Genomic DNA, 26,862 nt, shown 5'->3' with positions numbered 1-26,862 from the left:
GTTGAGGTGAAATTCCTCCCCTCTTACGGGAAATGCCATTCTCCAGACCTGTGCAGCAACATCACTGGGCACAGGAAGCATTTTGTGATGGGGAAATCCACAGACCTTGCCTTCCAGTTACTGCACAGTGAGAATGTCAAACATCAGCTGGTAAATCACAGCAAGGGTAACGCTCAAACCCTGCGAGGACAATGGCCAGTGGAACCTTCTGCTGGTAAATTGCTTTATTTCCCCTTTTCCATCTTACCAGATTGTTGTGTTTTCCACAGTGCAGGGCAGAAGGAAGCTGGAGTCTCTGCTGCAGGATTCCAGGAAGCCTGAAGCTGTGGAAGAAAGTGTGAGACTGAACAGAGTGTGGGATGCTGAGGCTGTCTGACTGTCAAAACCTGACAGGAGGCATTAGCCCGTCATCCCTGTGTACCCAGCTCCCAGCAGCCTGGTCGTGGAGTAAACAGGATGAGAGGGCAGATACCTGGATACAAAAGGAATAGGCATAATATACTGTACCAGGAATAACGGCCTTTTCCTCCTCCATGTAAGATGAGCTCAAGTTGTCAATGACACCATCCACTGGCGTGGGTTCTGTGGTGCCACCCAAAAGCACAAGATCATGTCTTATCCACCTATTTGGTAGCTTTCTTATACCATTTTTATCAAACCAAGCATCGTGTCTGTTCAGCAGGTTCCCACATGCACAAATAGGGTATGGAAAGATGGGAGATCACCCCACTGAATACGCTAGTGAGGTAGTCACTAACAGTACCTGCAACTGCAGGAAGAAACCAGAATCCCCCATACATGAGTTCTGCTTTACATCACAGCCATGTCGGGGGGCACTTGGTGGTCACCGGGATTACCTGTGCTCACTGACGATGTCAGTGGTACCAGACCATCTCCAAGGTACTTTTTTCACCCCCATCTCCCTTACAGTTCAAGGGGAAAAATTCCCTCTTTTCACACTGGAGATGTCTCTCTCCAGACTGAGGTGCTGCAGTTGCCTCAGCTTGAAGGCTTTAGGTAAGAGACAGCGTAAGACCAAGCGATGGAATGCTCAGAGCTCATTGCATGCGTCTGTTGCTTGGGGAAAGTTGTGGAACAGAAGTTGCAATGGAGTTGTGGGCTTTGATGAAGACCTCAAGTTGGTCCTACATTATCAGAACAGGAGACTAACAAACCTTCACCCCCCAAAGTCAGCCCAAGCCTGTTCACAATACCACAGGTATATTTATCCTATAGATCTGCACTTTGAACATGCACTCCGTTTTCTAGGTGATCTGTTTGAATCAAATCACTTACTGCCGATTTATAAACAGCTACTCTGAATTAACAGCAAAGACTTATTTGCCATCATAGCTCTGACCACAGAAATTACTCTATCCAGAACACTATCATCAGCAGTACAACCAAAACCAGCTACAGTTTGACTAGAGATACATAAGAAAGACACTCTCAACTACAATAAAAAGCAACAGAGTTGGATCCTATGGTTAGCTGCCCTTACTGCAGGCAGCACAGCACATGTATCATCTGCTCCATCAGTGAACCAGCCGACACTTACAGATGATCCTCTGCAGCAAAGACTTTGCATCACTTTCAAAGCTGTTTCAATCCTACCAGCAAACCCCCTCCACTTCAAATGAGTTTCTCCAGTTTTAAGTGAACTTCTCACAAGTTCCCAAGGTTTTTGGCAAGCCTCAGCAGGTACAAGATGTTTTTACGTAACTACAGAAGCCTGTTTCCCAACCATTAGTACTACATCTTTAACGCACAATGTTGCCTTACCTCCGCGCAGTGAGCAACCTGAAGTTATACTTTCAGAGTAAGAACCTTCCACTTCAGCAACACAACAGAAGAAATGCAGCTGTTACAAACAGTCCATTTATTTTGTCTTAAACTACATACACAATTGAAATAATGATTTGGCACTACGCTATACAGTGGTTACATCCGTGTGCTGACACTCGGTGGATGCTGCCCCAGGAGCACCACTGTGCTTTCAGGTCCAGAATGAGCCACGCACTCGGCAGGAAGATCACTCGACATGCTCCCGAAGGGCTGCAGGGAAGTTGAATCACACACCAGGGTATGAACTGTTTCAGTGTACCTCACGCTCTAAGAGCCTATCACACTAGAATGTGTGATGCCAGCATTTGGAGATGGCCACGAGTGCTGCGTTAAGATCTGAGTAAGAATGAGATACAGGAAACCCAAAGCAAACCCTCCTGCTTTTCAGACACAAAGAGAGATTCTGTTAAAGAAAATAATTTAAAAAACTAATAATAATGGCATTTGATTCGATACAAAAGCCAGAGCTACTACTGTATTAACATCTAAGTATGAATCTTTACAAAGTAATCTCACAATGGTGTTATGTAAAAGGTTGCAAACTGTACAATGTTTTGTCAATGCAATGCCTCTACACTTTATACAGTCTTTTACAACTATGTAACACATATTAAACATGGTGTTAAATAGCCAATAGATACCAGTCTCTGAACAAAGCTGCAGGCAAGAAAATACAGAGCTCCCACCATCGCCAAACAGGATACACTTGCTCAAACAGTGACGCTCCCTGTGAGGAGTCATGAGCCATCCACACCGTGCACACGCTTCACTCTCTGAATCAGCCATCACCTGATAGTCCACACTCCACATCTGTGGGTTCTAATGACGTGGAAACACCCAGAGTCCTCTCACCCTTAAAAGTAAGCAGGTAACCACAGATGTTTATTCCACACGTGGTCAAGCTACCTATGAAGACCTGGCCAGGCAGCAAGAGCTTTCACTCCCCATGTTTGTCCTGCCATCATCTACACTGCACAGGAGGTCAGTTATGTACATCTGACAAGGTACAAAAAGGCAATCCTGCCCTGAGGTGGACTGGATGGTACAGAGCCCATCACCCGATGGGCACTCAATCCAAGTAGTGAAAAATAAACTCTGAGGAGGAGAGGTTCCTGGTACTGTACACTGACTGGGTACGAAGCTGCACCAAGGGAACTGGAGAGCTCCGCTGAGAACACTGGGGTTTGCAGCACTCCCTGGGTCTGCGTGTCTTTGCTGATGGAAAGAGCTGAGAGGAGGATCAGAGGAAGAGGGTAAGAAATGTGCAGTGTAAGTCACTGTGGGCAAGGAGCAGAAACAAGACTGATGTGCAGTGGAGGCCAATGAGAAGGGTCTGGTGATAAACTCACAACTGGGCTCTGCAAGTGCAGGTACAGGGAGGCTGTGGGGCTCCCACAGCTGCTCCCGGGGGAGGTGAGATTCTTTTTGAATAGGACCAGGTCTTTATGTTTGCATCTAAAAGTGGTTTTGATCAGGCATCAGGATTTCCAACACAACGTTTTCTACATGATCATTTTCTGAGTTGCTTTTATTTCACAGAAAGGTTCCTACGCCCTCATTTTCCCAGGAGAAACCTGAAAAGAAAGAAGGAAGAATTCAAAACAAGGACTCGCAACAAGATCAGTGCCTCGTGCTACTGCCACAGAGCAAAAGGAAAACATAAATTAGAACTTCTCTTGGAATACTGTCACAAAACATCACAACACAAGAGAGAGAGATCAGGATCTTGGAGCGTAACAAAGTGAAACTCCAGGAATGGATTCTCTCTCTGGGGACATGCCTGTGTGAAGAGACCTAGCAGCAAAGCCACAGTGTGGAAGAGGAAACTGTGTGGTAGCAGTCATTCCCCATGTGAGATGTAGATGATATAGCGGACTGGGTGGCTGGCTAAAGTCCTCACAGGCATCAAAAGCAGCAAGCACCTTGCCTTTAGTGTAACTGCCAGGCATTTAAAAGGCAGCCAACTGGCAGGAAAGGAAGAAAAGGAACATCAATAGTCAAGCAAACAAGCTGTCTTAATAAAACACTAGTGTTATACATGGAAACACAAAAAGATGGATGATATTTAACCCAAATAAATCTGGTCATGAACAGACCATCAGAGGCGCAAGGGACTTGCACCTGGTTCCAGCATCTCCCTGTGGTGAAGGATGTTTCTGTCAATCTGTGTCAAACCCAACCATCTTACCTATCTATGCATAGTAGCACGGTGACACCAGGAGGTCAGTGAGCACCAGGAGCTGGTCGTCTGTGAACTGCTGTTTATGCTCCTGCCAGTTGTCGTGATGGGTCCTCCGGAAATTGGACAGTGTCTTCTTCACAGTCATCTGCAGAGCAGACAATCACCACTGAGCTGCATTCAGTGATGGGTTTAAGCTCCACGGCAAAACACCACTGATTACAACCAAAGTAACCGCTGAGTAGAGCCAAGTGTCTGAGCAGTGGCCGAGGTTACAACGGGCTCTGGGGAATTCAACCCGGCTCCCCAGGATTCCAGTTTTTGCAGGTCTGGTTGGTCTGCTGACCAGTGTCACAACTCCAGCATTCATGTAAAGAGGATTCTTTGAGCTACAACTCTTGAGTGAAAAAACTATTGAAGTCCAATTATAAAGTACAAGTGGAATGCTTTTCATCTCTTCCTTTTCCTTACGTATTTCAAACCAATGGTTTGGGTCTCAAAACATGAGAAGGAGTTGATGAATCACATAAGGTGCAGAGAAGAAACATCAGGGGAAAACTACCTCTGCTAGTAAGATTATTATTATTAAATTAACAACAGAAAAGTGCCACCAGTTCAGTTTCTCCATTCAGGAAAGCACACCAGAGCAAAGTCTGTTATCTAAGGAATTCTTCAGCCATAAGCTCATTATTCTGGTTAAAACAGCAAAGGTCAACAAAACTGAACAGGCAGGACAGAAAACTAGAGTTGAAGATCACTATTTCATTGAAAACTTGTTTCCAGAGCTGCTGTTTTAAAAATTTCAGAGAGAACTTTTGCCTCAGGTTGGTGTCTTCTAGAATGATGTGCACAAAAGTGACATTTTTAATTAACAAAAAAAGACTCTCTCCTCATTATAGAGGGTTACTGCAGTTTCCAGTTTATGCTTTAAATCTGAACCACAAAAGAATACTGAGAAAGAGTCCGTGGCTTAAAATATATTTCAAACCATTCAATAAAAGGCAGCAGGAATAAAGTTCCTCATTAGGTTCCTGGCTTTTTTCTAGGAAAGGGGGACTACAAATGAGTCAAAGTATATGTGTTTTATTGAACAGAAATAATAATGTAAGTAATTTTTACCTCAATTGGCTGAGGATCATTCAGGTGGGCACTGAGATCCATCAGGAGCTGTGGCATCCAGGTGGGAACATCGTAGGGGCTTGACAGGATACAGGCGCTAAGTCCCAGCACGCCAGCGTGGCGCTTCACCAGGTCTGCAATTGCAGGGGATTCTCTTACATGAAGCAAGGTGCAACCACCTCATCTAAGACCCTCCTCAATGGCACAGACAAACTTAAATCTGGTTATCAGTGAAAACAGGCTAGTTTTAACTGATGGGAGTGACTGAAGAGAGACTACACATTAAATAGAAGTGGTCTAATAAGCGTAACATACTGATAACTGGGGTCTGACCCTGAAAACTAAAAGACAAACCAACCCCCCTGCCACAGCAGAGACCTTTAGCTTCTACAGAAACCCAGACAGTTCTACAGCCCATATAGTCAAATAAATGCACACAAATGCATGGATCTCCAACCTGCTTCTGCTTTCTTACACAGAACCACAGATTCATTCTCTGATTCTATCTTCATTTCTAATGGAAGAATGTGTAAAAAAAAAAAAATCACCTGCAACTGCTGCATACTTTACAAATGAGCTTCCTTCTTTCACCAAATCTTTCTCTCAGTAAATAGCTCATGAATTACATCTCCACTGCTCACTGTTTCTGCACTCAGAATGTGTTCTCAGATATGGGACCTATTTGACAATAGGCACACCGAGTCCTCCTGGGTCAGATCAATGTGACTCAGATGCATTAAGTGGCTGGTCAGGAGCCAAAGCTCCTAACTAAGGTTAACTAAGGTGGGTTTTTGTGTGTGTGTTTTCTTAGAATACCCCCCCCAACTACTAACAAACAGAAGGTTAAGTGGGTAAGGACTGAAATGATGTGACAGCTGAGGAAGTGCATTTACTGAGGAAACAGCTATCCCTCACCATCTGCATCCTTAACTATGTGAACTGTGCACAGGGGAGATGGGGAAATCTCTTTAGTGTTAATTCTGGGAAAGTAATGAATTGGTTTAACAGAGGAATACATCATAAAAAAACATTAATTGCTTTTTGGTAGTAGTATTATTCATCATATATGCTGTAAAACCAGTTCTTGAAGCACTTCACAACAATTAGGCTCTGCGTTACATACACACCAATATACAGTGCAGTATCTAAGGACAACTAATTTGCCATTGTGGTTTATGAGTGCTCAGGAAGATAAAACAGGAGCATGTTTCTCTAGGTATATGTTAGTTTGCTAAATACTGCTTAACCACAGGACAAATCCTGTTCCATCTGCAGCACTTGCAGAACAAGCATGTAAGTAGAGTACAGAACACTTACTTCCTCCTAACCTACTACCCACATGCATGGTTCTAGTGGAAGCCATTCCCTTACCACCAGAAGGGATTGTGTCCACCACAGAGCCCAGGTCTCGCTTGCGCTTCTTGGGGAGCCTCATCTTGCAGAGCTGTTCAAAGTGGGTCTGCATGGGCCCGTCCATGGTGAGGAAGTTGCACTGCAGCAGGCCGCTGAGTGTGGTAGCAGCCATCTCCCTCACCTGGAAGCAGAAAGAACACGTACCACAATTACTAAGCACCCAAGCACAGCAAGAAACAGGTATTTGTGCTATCACTCTCCTTTAAGCACATCCAGCCAGGCCAAGTTAACCAAACTCTGCCTAGGTCTTTAAGATGCATTCTGTTATCTCGCAGATCATAAGTTTACTACGTGGCTCTTTGCAAACTGATAAACATAGTTATATAGTAATGCAGAACTACCTTCACATCAGTTGTCATTAAGTGACCTACTACTCAAGCAAATAATGTAACTGACCTCCACTGTCAAGTCACACGTATCATCAAAATTAAGCTTTAGGAAGTTTAAAAAGCAGACTTTTGAATGAGAACAAGATGCACCACCCCGAATAATCAATCTGTTTTGTAATGTTTGTAATAATCTTTGTATTAACATCAGTTTTACCAAGGGAAAAAAGGTGCTTTATTTTTATTCAAAAGCATTTAAGTTCCCCCCTCAAATGTATGTGGAGACATTCGAATTGACAAAAGCAGAAGAGTTTTTCCAGGAGAAGGGAGAAGGTTCATGAGACAAAGCTCACTCTGTTCTACCCACAGCATGGAAATTCTTGGAGACACAACAGGTGCTGGACTAATAAACAATGACGAGTAACTTCAGTGCTTTATGGTCAACAGTTCACTTCTGTAACTCATTACAGACACAGTATTAATACACCAGCATTATTCACTTTGCTGTCCTGAGTACCAGTTCTTTTCACTGCATGAATAAATACAGAATTCCAGGCTGAAAAAATAGAATCCAAGACTGGTTTGGGCTGGAAGCAACCTTAAAGCTCACCCAATTCCAGCCCCCTGCCACAGGCAGGGACCCCTTCCACTAGAGCAGCTTGCTCCAAGCCCCTGTGTCCAGCCTGGCCTTGAACACTGCCAGGGATGGGGCAGCCACAGCTTCTCTGGGCACCCTGTGCCAGCGCCTCAGCACCCTCACAGGGAAGAGCTTCTGCCTTATCTCCAACCTAAATTTGCCCTATTGAAGTTTGAACCCAAAATAATCTCTCTGGTAACACAGAAACCCCAAAGAACAAGACCAAAAACCACTCAAAATACAGATCTTGCCCATTCCTTTTAAAGCAGCCACAACACCCTGTAAGTGGATTACAATTAGAGACAACTTCCTTTTAAAAGCAAGTATAACCCATCAGTATTACTAATTTATCTCATCCACTCCAATCTCCTAAACCCATAAAGTTATACGAGGATAAGACCATATTTAAACTGGAATCCCTCCAAAGCTCACTTCTACTTTGGGCAGTTACAGCCTGACAAAAACCTCCCAACATTTACACGCCTAAAAACCAAACTGTCTTGTGCTGAAACGCTGACAGCTGACTTCCTGGTAAGTACATACTGTTACAGGTTAACAGTAAAGAGAACATTTGTCTGTCTGGAGCACAACCACCTACCGATGCTCTGAATCCAACACAGCAGATTATAATAAATTACATCCTTGAACATCGTGTTCTGAACCTCCACAAAGCAGTGAGTAGAGCTGCAGATGCTGCAGTAATTAAATGTCAGAAGTTAACAACGAGCTCTTGAGACTTCACTTCATGCCAGTGCAATCTCTACAGCACATTATTCAAACGTGAGCTACTCTGTTAGCAGCAGGAAGAAGTACAATGTGACATGCTGCCAGTGCTGTTTATCAGCAATTTGTGAGTCTCTGAAGGACTAAGCTATTTAATGAAACATGATGTGCTAATGCAAGACCCCGGAATAGAAAGGAGCTTGGCTGGGAAGTGAGCAAGCTCCCCAGTGAACTGTGCTCATTTACATCACTAGTTGCTGTATTAAAACCACTTTCCTTCCTAAATTGATCATCTAACTAAAAGGAACACTTTGCTGCAGGAGCATCTACGAGCAAAGCCTTTAAAGTCATACATTAGGAAGCTGATCACTCAGACCTGACACCAAGTAATTCACAGATCATCATACTCACACAATGACTATAGACTATAACATCTGCAGAGCAGCAGCAGATGAACACTGTTCCAATCAAATATGGGGTTTGCTTTGGGTTTTTTTTTTGCTCAGAATTGAGTGACCACGGTCTATAAAACTGCAGCAGTACTGGAACAAATCCACTCCACAGCACAAGCCAAACCTAACTGCAGTATTTGTATATGCAGAAGAGCTGCTTCTACAAAGAAAAAGGATTCCTGTAGTAGTGCAGTGTAATATGAAACATGGTTGTCAAGTGCTGTGTATCCCATATACTGTTTTATGAAAATATAAAGATAAGAAACACCTGCCCAGAGAGCTTCCTAGTTCAAATCATGGCTGAGAAAAGTGAGAAAGATGCCTTCAGATTAACCTAGGCTGTCACTTCAACTGTAACTGCAAATCTTTCAGTCCAAGAACCAAAATCTCAGTTCTATAGGGTAAAGACACCACCAAATACTAGATACAGCACAGGATTCTCATCTTAAAAAAAACACACTGGAATTACTCTGCAAGACACTGCATCTTGCCAATTATTATCGAGAAAGAACAAGACTGCTCTTCAAAGCAAAGTGAAAGCTTCCATGGTAACATCATGATCGTGAGTGGTTATGAACACAGAGAAGCTTTTCTGATTTACATCTCTGTAGAGCAGAGGAATGATTCTGTGCATTTAAAATGAGTGGGTGAATTGTACTGAAGTGAACAAAAGGTGTGTTTTAGAATTATGTGAGATGCTGAGGCACGTGTTTGGGGGAGGGTAGGAAACAAGGCAGCTAGTATTGGGAGCTGTTAAATTCCACACAGTGACATGAAAGACAGGAGATAGATACCATGTGAAGACTGAAATGGTGAGTAGTCTTTAAGTATTATATGCACTTCTACAGGCTAATGTCAAACCTTTAAGCCACAAGTTTTAATCTATCTGTTCAAATTATTTCCAGTTCACTGTTCACAGCAGCAAGCTTCACATCTCACTTACACACATGTAACTAGTGTTTTACACACAGCTTCGGGAAGACCTAACCAGGATCTCTGTCTTGGCAGAAGGGTATCCCACCTCAGAATCTTTTCTCTTTCTTCTAGAAAGAAGCAAGCACTCAGTACCCAAAAGGAGGATTTCACTGACATCTGCCAGCAGCACCAAAACCACTGAAAATGATGGTGCAGAAGAAATGGAACAGGGTGGATGTGAACACCAAAGATCCTTCACTGTCCTTGAATGTGATCAAGCACACTTAAACTCACATCATTCAATGCAAGCCTGCAGTTCTGTGAATGAGTGATACAGAATACCTGTCTAATTTCCCCCTCCAGCTTCTGGAAGCCTGACAAACATCCCCTGAGAACAAGTTTATAATCCTGACGTTACTTCTAGAGGGGCACCCTGTGTGTTCACACACAGATCTCCAACAGCATGTGTGCATCACAGCTGAGACTTTGGATTTTACCTCCTTCCATTTGTACACACTGAAGCATCACAAACTCAAGAGATGCACAAAACCCTGTCAGACTGACAAGTAAGCTAGCAAACCATCATCTTTTTGAATCACCTAACATCACCAGCATCTGCTAGACAAATCCTGTCCCATTACACGTGCTACCTTCACAAAACTAAGGAAAATCTACTTATAACTAAAGAAATACTTCCTTAGTGAGCTGGAAGTATTTTTGTTGGTATGATTAAGTGGGAAACAGACCTACAGAGTAATAAATTCTGGTTTTATATAGTATTCGTACAGGAAGGCATTTTACCTTGCCAGAAGTTGAATTTTGTAACAATATCCATGCTAATATTTATAGTAAAATGACAACAGCCTTATTTCAGCTGTACTTAAACCAAGAATGAATCAAAGCAAAGTTCCATTCTATTGAAAAGGAATAATGGAATTTTTAAAACTCACTGTAAGTATTTTCTACGCAGCTGTTTTCCTGGAATATTAAAAGGGAAAATGGAATATGAAAGGAATAAATCCTGTAAAGCCAGTTACATGTTCAAAGTAAGAGGAATGCTGAGCTAGAAACACTTGCTGTATTTATTTATAGGCAGTGGCTTTTTCATAGACCTGACAAGGGTGAGAAACCAGTGATGTGAAATAAAGCATTTCAGAAGAGGTATCACTTGCCTCAAGCTGCTCATCCTCCAGGAGCTTTATAACCAGCCATCTAATGTCATTGACGGCTTCCTCATTGTTGAGAAAGATGAAGAGGTTGTAGAACACCATGGTCTGGAGGTAGGTTAGCACGGTATATCTAGCATGCCAAGAATTGCTTCTTGCTGTCTGCAAATAGAAATAAAGGGAGATAAGAAAGCAAGAATGCTAAAGCATCAGGTACCTAATGTAAAGCTAGCAACATATAGAAAAAGCTTTTGGGGACAGTTGCCGACATCTTCCCTTATTCAGATACTCTTGTTTCAAACACTCTTTGATTTCCAAAAGTGCAACTATTATTTAGACAATAACTTATACAGGCTTCACTTTCAAAGCACACCATTATTTAACAGACACCTAATTCTATAACAGAGTAAGCAAGTTTCTCCCTTGGATTCGTTCCCATCATCAGTCATAAGGCACACATGAATAAACCAGACATTCTGTGCTGCTCGAGGACATACATCCTATACAACAGATTCAGAAAGCCAGTTTTCTTCAAGTTCCTTTACTTCGACCTCCACATGCTTATGGAAGTCCAAATTACTGGAAGCCTCAGGCATGGGTGCAGCTGGATTGCAACACCGCAGTTACTGTTCTGGCTGTGTGCACAGCTTACACCAACACTTTGCAATAGGGAGTTTTACTACAGTAGATCAGCCTTGAATGAAAAAAGGCATTTCTTGCATGACAAAGAATGAATCAATTGATTCAAGAGGGAGTTTTCATTTGTGTTCTTTTTCAGGAAGCAGCAGCAGTTGATAAATATACTGTAAACTATAAAAAGGCACAGATTCAAGGGCAGCTCTTCATATGACAGCTCATTTTGAAACTGGATTTTGAACTGGAGTGATAGGCCAAGGGCTAATGGGTTTACACTTAAACAGGGGAGATTGAGATGAGCTCTTAGGCAGAAGCTCTTCCCTGCGAGGGTGCTGAGGCGCTGGCCCCAGAGAAGCTGTGGCTGCCCCATCCCTGGCAGTGTTCAAGGCCAGGTTGGACACAGGGGCTTGGAGCAAGCTGCTCTAGTGGAAGGTGTCCCTGTCAGTGGCAGTGGGCTGTAACTGAATGAGCTTTAAGCACCCTTCCAACACAAACCAGTCTGGGATTCTATGATTCTATAGTATTAGAAGAGCATGCATCAGGTAACAAGAAGCTTTAAGCTCTCCAGACCATACTCACTTGTTTTAGCACCTGAAGTACCAAAGGCACTTGCTGAGGATACAGCAAACCCTGAGACATTAACGACAAACACATCTTAGCATCTCTTTTGAGCTCATCATAGCTATTGTCGTTTTCTACTGGTGCAATCTATAGGCCAAGACAAGAGAGGGGAGAAAACAAAAGGTCAGTGTTCATAAATAAGCATTGCTAACAGCAAATCCTGAAAGCAAGTTCCATGTCGTTAAAGGGCTGTTGTCTAGGAAAAACACAATCAATACAGTGCTGAAAGGTTAACTAGGAAAACCAATCAATATAATGATAAAATAGTCTCAGCAATAAGCTGTGGAAAATGAACAAACTCAAGGGATCCTTGTTCCTTGCACCACATATTACTTATCTAAACAGTGTGATTAGTCTGAAGCTCTTGAGGAGGATTAAATGGGTGCTGTTATGACTTTGGCTCCCCATTGCAACTCTTCTGGTATCAAATCCAATTTGATTTAATGTTTTAGATGTAGGTCCAAAACTGAGAGGAACTTTTACCTGCATTTCAAGTTCACTTTACATAAGTAAACCTTTATTTTGTGATCACATACATTATTTTTGGATAACTGATGTTTATATAAAAGACAGAGATATGATCTGGAGCATGCAAATTAACTGATTATTTCAGATATATAGCACTGAATGAATCAGCTTTATAAAAGAATACAAGGATGAGAGATGCTAGGAAAAGCAAGAGAAGTTCCACTGTATAATCATGAAACAAAAGAAAACCACTAAGAGGTAAGTATCAGAATAGAAACAACATACACATGAATTAAATGCTTGCTCCCCAGGTTACACATGTACAGGGCATTCATCTACAGGAAACCATTTAACAGGCTGAATAAACAGTTGTAAACACATAGAAGCATAAAAAAACACTGGGCCTCTTTGGTATGGATGGATTTTATTACCATTTTAGGTCTTCTTCTGATTTATAAAGTCCCTTATAACTTTCTTGTATATACAGAATCTCTTTTTAACCAAGCATAACTAATAAAGGAGCAATCACAGTGCTTACCTTGAAAAACAAAGGTAAGAGCTGAAGCTGCTCTGTGACAGCTGTGGAGAAGGAGCGTCCTGCACTTGCCATCAGCCACTTCAGAACTGTTTTTATAAAGAGAAATGATCACTGATTAAGAAGACAAAAATACTAATAATTCCCAAATAAGTTATAGACCAGATTTATTGCAACACCTGCTTGTGAGATTTTCACCCATTAAAGTGGGTCTACAGCAGGAGTTAAGTTTGACCTTCTAAAGGTGACTTTATAAACCCCAACCCTTAAACTACAGATACCCCGTTGCAGCACAGATCTGAAAGGAGAAAGTGCGTATTCCACCTCTATGATCTGCAGACCTCAGTCGTGTCTTACAATACCCCCATTTCTTCAGCTCAATAAGCAACTCACTGGTTTTCAAGAGTTTAATGCCCTGAGTTCGCTCATCTTGTTCACCAATTCCATTCTCCTCCATAACGTGATTCTGAATTTCTTCATCGGCTTCCATGAGGGGTTTAAGATTTTCAAGTATCCGGGTAGTAAATTCATGGACACGAGGAGATTTAGTTGCAGCAGTATTTGGCAAGGAAACATCTATCATGAATATGTAGGTCAAAACACTGAAAAGGCAAAGAAAGAAAGAAAGCAGGAACATAAAGTTAATATGAATGCTGTTTAGAGAACATGGCTAAAAGTGAGCTGAGATCAAGTTGTTGAATTTGAAGTTTAATACTTATAGAAAATCTTATCTTCACTTCAAAGTTATTTAAAAACCAAATGTTTTAAATAACATTTAATAGATTTGACATCCATTTAGACATTTGAATCTACAGGTATTTGAATCAAGCAGGGTTAGACAATCACCAAGCTACAACCCCTGTCTCCCAACAGATCTGCAACTAGCTTTTAAGTCACTAAAGTGCTCTCTAAAGGATTCCCTGTATATTTATGGTTTATTGGGGATTAGACACAGTAAATCTGGGTTGTGGTGGTGTTTTCTGGGTTTATTTGGTGGGCTTGAGGGGGAAATGGTTAGTTGTTTGGTGGGGTTTTTATTAAGAGCTCTAACAACATCATGTGTAAAGGCAACAGGCCATAGAATCACAGACTGTTTTGGGTTGGAAGGGACCTTAAAGATCATCTCATTCCAACCCCCTGCATGGGCAGGGACACACTCCGGTGACATACAGTAAAAGACAAAACAAGACAAATCACCTAAAGTTTCTGAAGCAAGTCTGTTAACAATAACTGACCTGATTTCTAAGACCAGTATTAGTGCCTTTCAGTGTCATTATTTAGATACTGAATTACCCAAATAAGACAAGAGTTTAAACCCAAGAGCTGCAGAAGAGGACACTGACCTTCCTATTCTCTCCCGGACGTTCTTGTAAACCTGGGTGAGTTTGGGCTCCAAGTACTTCAGCAATCTGTGCAGCAGCTCTGGCACTCTCCATTCCTGCTGTGCTAGGCCACCTTGCAGTACATAGAGCCGGCTGGGAATGAGAACAGCTTAGCTTTAGTCACACAAAAATCCTTCCTCCCTTCCCCAACCCTCTCTCCAAGCCTTGTGCTGGAATGTTTCATGTGTGGCAACGCATGAAAGTGTCTTTGCATGAGCTGCATGCAAAGATGGGGGGGAAATATAGGAGGAAACAACAGTGGTGCTGCTAGACCAGTTCCAACCCTTCACATTCTGTTAGCTAGACTGAATTACACTTAACAAAATAGCAATAATGAAGAAAACCACTGCGTGGGGAAGCTAACTGGAAAGCAGCACCTTTGCTCCCTGCTCCACAGCCAGCTGGCACAATGTGCTCCCAGTACATTTTATCCATGCTTTATTTCCCTCTTTATTCAGCCACAATCCAACAGTTAAAAATCAATTTTACCAGGCATCTACAAAGGAGCCTCCTTCACCACTCAGTGGAGATTCCAACAGCAATTCAAATAACCAGTGCAGCTTCCTAGGATCTCTGCTCTCCTGAAAATAAACGTATCAGAGGCGTAAGGAAACTGGGATTGGGTTTAGTGTAAAGAAAGTTTTGACAGATTTTCTTTGCATCCCTTGGGTTTATTCTGTTAAGGAAGTACAAAGTCAATCTTTCCACAACGAACCTCAATAGGAGGAAAACTCCATGAAAAACTAACCCGTTTTAATGATCTGGTAAATACAATGATACAACAGAAGGGATTTTTACTTCATTTTTGACATATATCAATAATCATGTCTGAATTTTGCCAATTAATTGCCAGGGTTCTGACAAACTGTGCTGAATTTTACTAAGTGATTTCAACAAGGAATTCCTGATCCAAGACATCTGTGGCCCATCACTTACCCTGCTTCCCAGACACCACAACTCCCAGCCTACCACAGTCTAGAAATCTCACTGTATGTTACAAGACAACTTGAGGCAGTTTTCACAGCATAATGTTCTGCTGCCCACTTGTAAAGCAAGAATAAAAGTGTAATTGCAGTGCAGAAACTCCCACAAAAAAAGCAAGCAGACACATCAACATCACCCACTAACCTCATGCAGCTCTTAAAAACACTTAAAAGACAACTAAGGCTTTACTTCCCTTCTAAAATGTCTTATTTGCCTGCAAAGGGCAGACAAAAAGCCATGATATGTTTAGATGGGTGTTATTTTTATACTGTATTTGCAACTCTCAGTTTCAGCTGATAAAATACACCCAAATGCCTCTGTTCGTAAAGCTCTTCCTACATATTATCTGTCAAACTCGACCATCTGGCTGTAGCTAAGACTAAGACTGGGGTACTTACACAGGAGGTTGCTATGCATGTGCCCCAGTCGTTGTATGTTTCCACTGTGATGTTGGACAATGCTGTTCGAAGCAATGGACAGAGAAGCTTCCACAGTTTTTCCACCTGCTCAGCAAGAAGGCAAAAGAGGAGATATGTACACCAAGGACTTCCCCCTCTCCCCAGGTTTAAAAATGTCTTTTTTATTAAGGAATTGATTCTCCCAGCATTATTTTTCAGCACAGAAATTCATTTAAAGATGATCTAGACGGCTAAGTCTAGACTAAATAAAGATGTAATAGACCAAGGTGGACATAAGCACTTATTCCAACTGGAAATTGCAAACCATACCAGCTTTGCTAGCTCCTTACCAGCAAACTGTTCTTAGTTTTAATCCTGAAGCATCCACTAACAGCTGGTATTATACAGGCACCAAACCACACTACAAACTGTGCTCAAAGTCTGGCAATGAAGCACTAAGTGTTGTAACATTTTCCAGTCCCTTCTTGGGCAGGACGCATTGAAAGCCCTCAATTTTATACATCTAATTTGTTGAATAATTCAAACTTAGTCCCTAAATTCATGAATCACTCAAAAAGAAGCTCCTTCAGCACCTTCTCGAATGTCCAGTGTTTAGAACCTCTGATTAAGCCAGCGATAATTTCAGCCACACATCTCTGGGTGCTTTCATGGGAGTCTGCCACAAGCTCTTCTAAATGGGGCTGAAGAACTGGCAAGAAGGCATCATCAAAGTTCCTGAAGAGGCCCTGTAAAAACATATATGAGAGTGGCTTCAGTAATTCTCCATCTAAACTACTGTCTTCACAGGAAGAACATAAGGTTGAGAGGCACCTGAGATTTGAATATGCAGAAAAATCACATTAGCTGGCTTTTGTAAGAGAATTATAGACAAGTGCCCTCTGTATATCACTCTGTGTTTCCCTAAGTAGTTAATCAGAAGAGAGGATTAGCACGATTATTTAGAGCACCTTTAAAAATCAACACTTTGCAACAGTGGGGTATAAGCCAAGTAGTATACGGCTCTTCCAGGCTTTGATAATCAGCTACAAAGTGGAAGCAATTCAGTTCTTGAACTCCAGTTACCTTGAAGAGGCAAAATCTGCGGGGATTAAATTTGTCTTTTCCTTTTCTGTCTTCTAAAGACAAGAACTTTATTAACTGCTCCACAAACTTGGGATCAGAAAAGTGATCATAGATAATCTGTTCTGCCTGTAACAGGAAACAAAAGTAAGAATTAGCTTTAAGGTCCTTGACTGTCACAGTGTTATCCTAATCTTTCCAAGTCCCCTTTTTCACTTTACTTCTGGTTTTGGCAAAAATCATGCCACGGTTATCTGTTCCCTCCCCCCCCATTTTATGGGCAATGTTTTGCAAGACTCATGGTTTTTATTAATGACTTTGGGTTGTCTTTCACCAGTAAAACCCCTACAAAATCATTATTCCCACTGTCATTAGTTACCTTGCTCTGAACTGTGGTAAAGATTGGAAAGGGAACAAACAGTACTCATTAATACAATGATCATTGTCCCATGATTACTGACAAGAGAAGCTGCAATACATCAAAGTAATAACTTCTTCTGGCATGATAACACAGTAAAGTAAGAAAATCAAGTAGAAAAACATGACTAAATGTGTCTTGTGGGGATTTAAGTTTGAGAAGAGTTATCACTTGTTGCTTGTTAAAGTCATGGTCATACCCACACAGCTATGAAACCAGAGTTCCATCTCCATTATGCTTTGCAAGCAAAACAAATCTGTTCCCACATATTTTCTGTGAGCACTCTCTAAATGGCAAGCAATACTTCAGTTAAAAGAGAGAAGGGAATTTATTTCCACAATAATCTGTGGACAACACTTAAAAAAGGAGTAGTAGTATTAAAACACCCCACAAACTTGAAGCCCATCAAACCCTTACCTCTGTCAGCTCATCCCTCCTTCGCCCAAGCTTTGGTTGATGCTCAGCTGGAGCATAAACTGTCATAGTTCTAAATATTAAACATAAAATACAGTTAAATGTTGCAAAGTAAAATAAAGCTTAGGATTATTTTCTATATTGTCTATATTAAGTTGGATTTATCAACTCCCCACGAGCAAAACTTAGAAGAATTAAGTCTTGCTGTTATAAAGGCTCTGCTATTGCAAGCATCCAGTGGTAAAATACTGTGTATTTCACAACTATGCATTTTTCAAATACTCCTATTTCATTTTAAACCCAGCAGTTAAACAGCAGGATGAAATATGCACCCATGGTACCCAAAACACAAAGAGAAATAGGTAAAAAATTAGTAATAATATTAATAACCAACAAAACCCAACCAAGCAAGCAGTAAGACCCCTCACAAACCCTACCCACAAGTGGTAACAGGAGCAAGGAGCACAAAAGACACAGCAAGTGGTTAGGGTTTTGTTTCAGTTAAAACAATTAAACCCAACGAACATGATTTCATTTCCCACAGGGTTTTCCTGCTGACTCTCCCAATTCTATCTTTGTGCTTAATGATACTCACTGAGGCCACGTGTAATATCCCCAGTGGGTCTTCTCCACAAAGCAGTATGATTCCCAAGCTTCCTTTGTCTTTGGTAAGCTCTGGCTGTCATAGTGCAGCCACTGGTTATCCGGTCTGTCACCAGCCTGAATGCTGGAAGGCTTTGGGCTTCCACCTGGTTAAAGAAGGATTTACACTCTGTCAAACTTGTCCATTAACGTTTTAAGACAAGATTCTAAAGAGCTTTAATGTCTCATTCCCCTCCAATGAAATCTGTACAAAGATTTGTCCTAGGATGTTAAAACTAACCCTAACTGTAACAGATTTCTTTAGTAATTTCTACAAATGTGCCATCTGAAATGATTTTTAAAAGAATTAAAAGGAGATACACAAATTATTCTCACAAAGGTTTCTGAAAGGAGAATAAGCATATATTTGAATTTTTAACTTAATTCAAGTAAGCAAATAGCTTAACAGACACTTGTAAGTGTAACACTGCTTTAAAAAACAAGTCTGTTTATATTATAGGGCATTAACAACCAGAGAGAAACAAAAAGCTTAGGATTCTATTCCTGTTACCCAGAAATATTTAAGGCTACTCTAGTTCATGTGGGCTTTGAACCACATGAGAATTACCCCCTGGGGAATGAAATCTCAGCAGTTATTTACCATAAAGCTTAGTTTAACTTAATCAGAAAAACTTGCATTAATTAAAAAAATAGGATAAATTAAGGCAAGACATTTCTTACATTAATTAAAACCTACTTATTTCATAAGGGCAGATGGGCACTTTCTTGTGTGTTCTCTTAAGCTGCTTAAGAATACCAGCCACAGCTGAGATGGCCACCTAAAAGAAAGAAATGGGCATTAATGCATCCGTTCCATGTATATACACCTCCAGGAAGGTGTGTCTCATCACTTCATCACAGACACACTTTAAGCCAGCTAAGAAGCCAGTGAACATCACCTTGACCATCACCCCAGTGCGTGATGCTTCCCATGAAGGAGTGATCTCTGTCATTACCCTGACTTAAGTGTGACCTTTACAGCCCAGAAAAACCTCCCCGCTATTCATTGGCAGGACCAAAAGGAGGTGGCCATTAGCTTCAGCCTCATGGAAGCAAGAAGCAGAATGAAAGGTGCAAATATAAACACATATCTGGCTCCCTTTGAGTAATAAACCAACCATCTGCAACAGAAACTCTGCAAAAGCTGTAATCCCGGTTTTACCTTCCGAACCACTATTGCATCGTGGTTGAGACACTGCACAAAGAATTTTATGGCACGCACAGGCAGTACCCTGTCATCCCTCAGGAGCAGAGACAGAAACCCAATGCTGATGTGCTCAAACTTCCAGGGACTGAAAACAGAAATAAAGACTATTCAGAACAGACACTAAGGAACGTAGCTGCATGTGCTGCTTTTGAAATCACTGTATGGAGAAGGACGTTTGTTTGGACTAATATAAGTAATGTTCTGCGCCACTGCTACAGTCATGAGCTCAACTGTCACACAGGGAAACCTCCAGTGTTCTGGGAACACACAAGTGCATTCAGCTAACGGTGCCTTTCTGATCCTGGCATTTCCATGTAAAATACAGACCTGTAGGGATAGTCTTTAAAAGTTTTAAACGCTAATATTATGTCACTTCTTTACCTAGGAGACAGTCATCAAGATTCCCCTATATTGGCCATTATGTTCCTGTCTGGGCAAGCAGAATCCATATTCAAGTGCACGAGGACCTCCAGATATTCCAGTTCTGCAGGTTCCTTTGCAGAGGCTCTCCAAGACACGAGCCACAATCCATTTGATGCAAGACTGCTACTGACACACTGCTTTTGGACAACTACCTCGACAGTGAAAAGTATTCCTCTGTTCTGGTCATGCCAGCTGTACTGCTTGGTGCAACTGATATTTAGTCGTGTCGCCACCTCTAATCCAACATCCCTAAAATTCTCAATGCACAGAAAGGGACACTTACAGATTTCTTTGTTCCACACAGTCCAGCAGCATGTTGATCAAGTTTTCATAGTTTCTATGGGAAAAAGAGGGAATCATCAACCAGATGATGCTGAGAGAACCCTTTAAAAATAGAACAAATGTGCCTCAAGCAAAGGTGGGTGAAGGCAATGCAGTAACCCCAGCACAAGCTGGAGGGACAGGGAAGAGGAGGAGGAAGGAAGGGAATATGAGTGCAGAGGAGAGAGGCTGCCAAGTCAAGGGAGAAGCTACACCACCACCATCCTTGGGCATTCTGAATTTGTCAAGCTTAAGCTTCAGTTTAGCAGTTTTGGGTTATTATGTTTAACGTGCAGCAAACATGAGGTGGCAGAAGCTGGTGTTAAGGGAAGTTGAACTTACCGCACAGCCTCGGCGTTCTTCTCTTTCTGCCGCTGAATTCCAAGCTGAATGTCTTCTGAACACAGACCTGTGAAGTCTGAACTTGGATGTTCTGATTTTTGCAGCATCACAGCTATCTCAATGCATTTCTCTGGAACCTGTTGAGAGAGGATACAAAGATTTGGGACTGAGCAGCAGCCGGCAAGTTTTTATTGTTTGTTTCTATTTTGAAGTTAGAGAATGTCCTGTCCACATAGACAAGCCCATGAAGAAGCAGAGAACCCAGCTTCGTGCTCACACAGCAGAATTATTCTTCAAGTGCATATTTTATTCTATTTTGAAATAAACTTTAGTATTTTATTAAGCATAAAAATTTATTATAAAAGGTTTTTGTTAACAGGCACTCATTCTTTAAAGCAAATACTATGCCATTTATCCCATGAGGAGGCAAGAGGCAGTTGTTGTAATGAGTGCTGGGTGTTAGCACAGTGGGACAACACTACAAAAGCTGACAGTGTTCACATGATGACACTGTCCTGCCAACACACGTATTGGCACTCGATCAGCATAACCCATACTAGCCAGCACTGAAAGGCAACTTAAGCTTCCTTTCTGCACCAGGCTTCCTTAGAGATCAACAAGAAGTTACAAAACCCAATTGTATTACGGGAAGTTCTATTGCTTCAGTCTCAAAAGCCCACATCTAACATTCCTCTGTAACAGAAAGCACAATGCAATCAACATGAGAACACTCACTCAAATAACGTACATGACTCTCAAGCATTTATGGAACCAAAAGACATGAGCACCAAGCAATCTGTCACTTACTGCAAAATCTAAGCCAATTGTTTCATACTGCCTATGGATTTTTTCTGCTAGGTCATCAAAGAGTCTGACTATGGATGGTTTTTCCAAGGACATGGCTTTGCTGAGCCCAGAAGAGACAATTGCTGGCCATGTCTGTGCGATACAGTCCCAGTCGTGAAGGTTTGCCAAACACACTCCACTGTGGTTTCCAAGAAGACAATATAAGGCACCCTGTAAAATGGAAGATGAAAGTTAGGGAGTTGAAGCATTACTCATGTATAAGTGATCTCTTACTACATAAGCATGCACCCACACAGAATAAAAATCAATCTTCACATTATGAGATCATTAAAATGTACCACAAACATTCAGCTACGTGGCTGCGGTCAGAATACTGAAGATTTCTCACGGAATCCTCCTCTTGCAAACCATTTTAATGAGACTGAAGCCCTGGCAGTTCGTTATCCCCAGAATGGCTGCCTGATTTCTCAATTACATTATAAAGGAGATAATTCAATTCCATCATCAAGTACCAGACCTGGCCTTTCTGTGAACTATTAATGCTTGGGCTGCAGGCAGATCATAATCCTGTTAACCAAGCACCTGAAATGATAGGAGCTGAACGAGATGTGCATAACTACTGGATGTGCCACAGCAAAGTGGTCAACATGATGGATTGTGTGAGGAGCTGACAAGAGATATGTGGGAGCTACGTGAGAAACGTCTCAGGCAATCAGAAGGAAGTCTTAGCGACCTTTTGGAGAGCACAGTTTTACCAGAACAGCTCCCAGGTATCCACACAAGTAATTCATACAGGTTGAAATTGCCTGGCAGCAACAGCAGAAACACCAGATTCAGGTGTGGTAGCAAATGCTGGAAGCGTAGTAAAACCAGGACCATCTGGGAATAAGTAACTAGGCTGGGCTGCTTTTCTGGGAGGAGATGGGGATGGAGAAAGGAAGCTACAAGGATGGCAGAAAAAGTAAAGAAGTGATTATCATTTCTCCTATCTTCACCTATCAATGGTAGTGCCTGTCAGGCAGCTGGAGCAAGGTAATAAACCATAGCTGTTGCTCCATTCATATGACAAGAGTTCAGCTTGCCTCTAGGAAAGGAGCACTGAGGGAGGTCCATTACTGCATCAGCCCCCTTTCCAGGCCTGACACCATCAGCAATCACCCACCATGTCATCCCCAAACCCACTGTTCTGGGTGATAACTTTTTGTCCAGTTCACGCTATTTCCTTACACCGCTACAGCTGACAGAACTGCTTAGTGAATTTTACTCCCTTGGACTATGGCTTCTCAATTTCCATTTCATAATTTAAAGAGAGGTGTTAATATACATTTTTGTGATATCTGAACACACAATGAAATAAGGAACATCCATAAACACAGAGTTTCTCTTGACAACTGATCTAATACAAGTAATTAAGCATTGAAGGCCAGGTTAGACGGGGCTTGGAGCAAACTGGTCCAGTGAAGGTGTCCCTGACTGTGGCAGGGGGTTTAAGGTCCCTTCCAACCCAAATCAGTCTGGGATTCTATGATAATTCCTTATACTAGTCATACCTAAGCTACATGGCATGAAAATATCAGTCATGCTGATAAACAAGCAAGCCCCACTTTCCCCATTAAAAGTTCTCCTATAAAAAACACTTTTAAGACACCGATACGAAACAAAGTGAGTACTTTAAATTGCTTCTGAGTGACATCCTGCCGGTCGGGACGCAGGAACTCCAAAACCAAGGGGATGATATCTCTGCAACAGAAATTGTATGTTCCCAGAGCTGTGAAGAATGCTTGCTGAGCTTTACTTCTGACCTGTGGGAAGAGGGATGTTACTGAAAGCCTTCTGAACCAAAACCATACGATACGAAACCAACATCCTCATACAGTTACTTATGCATTGAGTTTGTGATGTGTTTGCGCACAGGAGGTTGTAAAGATCACGCTGTGCTGCCCCTTGCCCTCACTCACAGTGGGTTATAAAAACCTACTTTTTGTTTGTAGCATTTGCTTGAGAACAGCTACAAAGTTCAAGGAAATCCTTTATGCTGCCAAGGCCAATTGATGTGTTTGTAAGGTGACGGAAAAAGCCAACAGCTATGAGAACAGATGCAGACAGCAGAACTCTAAAGAGCCTGCAGGCATTGTGGATGGATCTGAATTTTTATATATATATATATATACACATATATATATATATATATATATACACATATATATATATACACATATATATATACGCACATATATATATATACACATATATATATATATATACACACATATACACACATATATATATATACACACACACATATATATATATATATATATATATATATACATATACACACACACACAGGGCTCTCACCAGGCAAAGAGTTCAGAATCCAGCTATCATCCCAGCCTAAGCTGGCAGCCTCTTCACCCAGTTAAGCTCTTTATCTGACAGCTGGGCTTAAAGCAGAAACTATGCAACTAATGCAAATTGAATAAGTAAAGATTTCCTGCTGCCATGGAAATACATTGAAAAGCTGAAAATGTAACTTGAAGAGATCAACAATTTATTTCATTTTAAAAGGGTTGTTCCTTACCTGACCATAGGAACTTGTGGACAAACACAACAGATCTCTGATCATCTCCTGGTGGGAAGTTTTGTATTCACAGCCTTCCATCGTCAGTGTTCTCAGCTAAATTGCACAGGAAACACAAATAAAGGATAGATTTGATTTTACACGTTCCACTGGTAAGAGAAACACTAGTGCAGGATTATTGTGTCTTCTGCTCAAGAACAACATAAATCAGCTTTTCAAGCAGTCAGGGAAGATTTAATTGAAAGTATTACCTCATGCTGCAACATGACTCTGTCTATCAGCAAAGCTCTGATATGCTGCTTCTTTCCTTGAAGCTGGAAGCAAACACATAATTTGGTTTAGATGCCAGATACTAGCAATCTGTACTGCCTGAATCCCCCTGGTACTCTTTTTCTTCTAGGAACAAGCAAATTTCATGCAGAAATTCCTGGCAGACAACCCTGCTTTTTTTTTCCCTGGTGAAGTTTTGTATTTCTCTATGGCTCTGTGAGCAAGAGGAAGCTCTAGTCACAGTAATGTCTCAGTTAACAAGGACAAGGATGGAGTATTGTGCCAAATCTCAGACCATGGACCAAGTATATATGCAAACGGGGCTCTACGATTCAGAAACACTAAGCTATTTACTCATAAGATTTCCAAATAAAGGTATAAAAGCAACATTCTTATCAAGGAATTTGATTTCAGAGTATGAAAACCAATTAGGACAGTAATTAAAAATGAAGAAAGTCTTTCTGAACATGAGGAACTATTCCCACCCCTCATCTAAGCTGTACAGACAGAAACCACTGACTCTGTTCTCCATTGATTTTTTCACTAGGTTGAAGCTTTTCCATCGCGAGTCAAACTCATGCTTGTGAGAGCCTTGGAACTGTAAAACGTCACTGATGATCTGCAGAAAGAAAAGGATGACAAAGCGTGGTTATTGTGCAAAGCAAGTGATTATCTTGCAAAACAAGTGATCTTGTCTTTAGTATCACAAATTATACCTTTATTATTAGAAATAAAGACTTGGTATCATCTTCTGAATTATCAAGTATGTAGCCTGCAAGTGGAAGAAAAAGAAACTATCAGACAGGAAAAGAGCTTTAAAACTTAGTAATTTTATTTCTACAAATTTATATATGCAAAGTAAATGAAACAAGTTTCTTATCTATGAAATTAGTAAGTCTTAAGAGCAAAACACAGTACTTTTTGGACAGGAGTGGTTAAACTTACGCAGCAGTTTCCGTGTAACTTTTGCAATTGTTTCTCGATAATTCTCTTTTGATAAATCTAAAGAGAAATTAAACATATTTTTCTTTATTATATAGTAGCATAAATTACAAAAAGTAACATATAGGTTAAGTCAGTGGAAAGACAGAGCAGCTTGTTCAGAACTGGCAGTATGGACTAGTATAAAAATACATATCTTGTTCTATCCAGGGACACATCTCTCTGGAGTAATCTTTTATTTATCAAGCCAACAGGTTGGAACTAGATGATATTCAGGCCCTTTCCAAGCCAAACCATTCTATGATGCTGTGTTTTTTATAGGTACATAACCTTCTCTACGTTGACAACTGGCTTAATTTCTAACCACAGATTGAAGCAGATTATTTAGTGTATGAAAAGTAACACATTAAGCAGGGTAAGAAAAGTAATCAGAACATAGATATTACATATCAAGCCAGTAAAAGTCTGGGGACATCTACTTACCATACTCAACACCAGTGTACAGCTTTGTCTCTTCCAAAGACACCAGACTCGGGACCCTGCATGAAAACAAACCAAGTATTAAAACACATGATAGAAATAATTGACATTTAATTCATTTTAACCAGTTACATCTTATGCCAGCAGCACCAGAGATGTTTGGATTTACTAACAGCATACATCAGCTCTAACATTTATAAGTCAGCCGCTCCTATGGGTCAGAGACCAGCATGAGCCCAGAATCTTGATTTCTCATTTAACAGAACCTCATCAGTTCTATTAAATAGCCAGAGATTTGGTCTCATTGTCAAAACTATGAACTCACCCATCCAAACCAGCATGGCTCCTACTGGCCTTCATCTAGGAAGGACAGATGAATCTGATTCCTGAGGCAGAACCCTTTCCCAACAAATTAAGCTGATGGAAGCTCTTATTACTTTGGCCCTTTCTTTATAGAGCAAGGAAATGTACCCATTAACGTATAAGTATGAAGTTCACAATTAATAGTCATAATGGCAAATAAAGCCATGCTTCTTACAAGATTTGGGTCAAACCTACCTACCCACTTTTTTAAAGCAAATGCTTTGTCTTTGGCAATTTCCTTTTATGCAAACACAGATTAAATGCATGCCCAGGTATCATATGCTGTTACAGCCTGCTCCTAAGGAAGAAAGCAGCCTTTCTCCTTGATTCCTGCCATGCTGACCCCTGCCTGTCACTCAAGCAAAACTGCAGATGGACCCCAGAAACAAGGTCTCCAAATATTTGGGCATCTTTCAGTTGTCAATCAGGAAAATAAACCCCTCATGTTTGGGAAAAAAGCATCCTGGTGGCAGGAGCAGGGTGCAGGCAGGCACAGTTGACACCAGATCCAGTTCATCATCCAGCTATACTCGAAGCTTTAAAGTTCATTCTACCCACATATGTCTTTTGCTGAAGTTTAAACACCATAGCTCCAAGCTCTCTCCCACTTCTGTGACTTTCCTGTCATTCACTGAGCAGGCTGGAGGATTATAAAAGAACAAATACTCATTATCTGTCTGTCTTGGCAAGAATCTTCAGGTACCCTTAACCATCAAGAAGGAGAATGTAGCAGCTACACCTACTCAGCTCTACTTTACAGCCAGCACAACAAC

The 26,862-nt window shown here is 41.2% G+C and overlaps 2 protein-coding genes across 4 annotated transcripts in view; one reads left to right on the top strand and one right to left on the bottom strand.

Annotated features, from left to right (window-relative positions):
- Positions 1 to 26,862, top strand: part of NPHP1 (nephrocystin 1) — a 180,991-nt gene that overhangs the window by 83,979 nt on the left and 70,150 nt on the right. The window lies entirely within an intron of this gene.
- Positions 1,863 to 26,862, bottom strand: part of PSME4 (proteasome activator subunit 4) — a 60,666-nt gene continuing 35,666 nt past the window's right edge. For 2 of the 3 annotated variants that reach the window (XM_057405817.1, XM_057405815.1), the window contains 23 exons: positions 25,730 to 25,785; positions 25,250 to 25,306; positions 25,021 to 25,076; positions 24,825 to 24,923; positions 24,286 to 24,348; positions 24,035 to 24,130; positions 23,124 to 23,255; positions 21,454 to 21,663; positions 20,647 to 20,783; positions 20,267 to 20,320; positions 19,516 to 19,645; positions 19,051 to 19,132; positions 18,307 to 18,460; positions 17,715 to 17,784; positions 16,883 to 17,008; positions 16,393 to 16,545; positions 15,800 to 15,904; positions 14,907 to 14,998; positions 14,379 to 14,510; positions 13,429 to 13,637; positions 13,039 to 13,124; positions 11,991 to 12,119; positions 10,567 to 10,937 (listed from right to left, as the gene is read on the bottom strand). In XM_057405817.1, coding sequence (XP_057261800.1) covers positions 10,692 to 10,937; positions 11,991 to 12,119; positions 13,039 to 13,124; positions 13,429 to 13,637; positions 14,379 to 14,510; positions 14,907 to 14,998; positions 15,800 to 15,904; positions 16,393 to 16,545; positions 16,883 to 17,008; positions 17,715 to 17,784; positions 18,307 to 18,460; positions 19,051 to 19,132; positions 19,516 to 19,645; positions 20,267 to 20,320; positions 20,647 to 20,783; positions 21,454 to 21,663; positions 23,124 to 23,255; positions 24,035 to 24,130; positions 24,286 to 24,348; positions 24,825 to 24,923; positions 25,021 to 25,076; positions 25,250 to 25,306; positions 25,730 to 25,785 — 2,674 coding nt within the window. In that variant the 3' untranslated portion in view covers positions 10,567 to 10,691. Of the gene's footprint in view, positions 3,420 to 4,033; positions 4,173 to 5,143; positions 5,278 to 6,514; positions 6,678 to 10,566; positions 10,938 to 11,990; positions 12,120 to 13,038; positions 13,125 to 13,428; positions 13,638 to 14,378; positions 14,511 to 14,906; positions 14,999 to 15,799; positions 15,905 to 16,392; positions 16,546 to 16,882; positions 17,009 to 17,714; positions 17,785 to 18,306; positions 18,461 to 19,050; positions 19,133 to 19,515; positions 19,646 to 20,266; positions 20,321 to 20,646; positions 20,784 to 21,453; positions 21,664 to 23,123; positions 23,256 to 24,034; positions 24,131 to 24,285; positions 24,349 to 24,824; positions 24,924 to 25,020; positions 25,077 to 25,249; positions 25,307 to 25,729; positions 25,786 to 26,862 lie in introns of those variants that run through there. The other variant, XM_057405818.1, reaches the window with a different exon arrangement.

Source organism: Pezoporus wallicus, unplaced genomic scaffold (assembly GCF_028554395.1).
Source record: "Pezoporus wallicus isolate ANWC-B61680 ecotype Strahan unplaced genomic scaffold, APGP_CSIRO_Pwel_v1 contig_6714, whole genome shotgun sequence".
Classification (NCBI taxonomy): Eukaryota; Metazoa; Chordata; class Aves; order Psittaciformes; family Psittacidae; genus Pezoporus; species Pezoporus wallicus.
The sequence above is the reverse complement of the archived record's forward strand: the minus strand, read 5'-3'. Positions and strand labels throughout refer to the sequence as shown.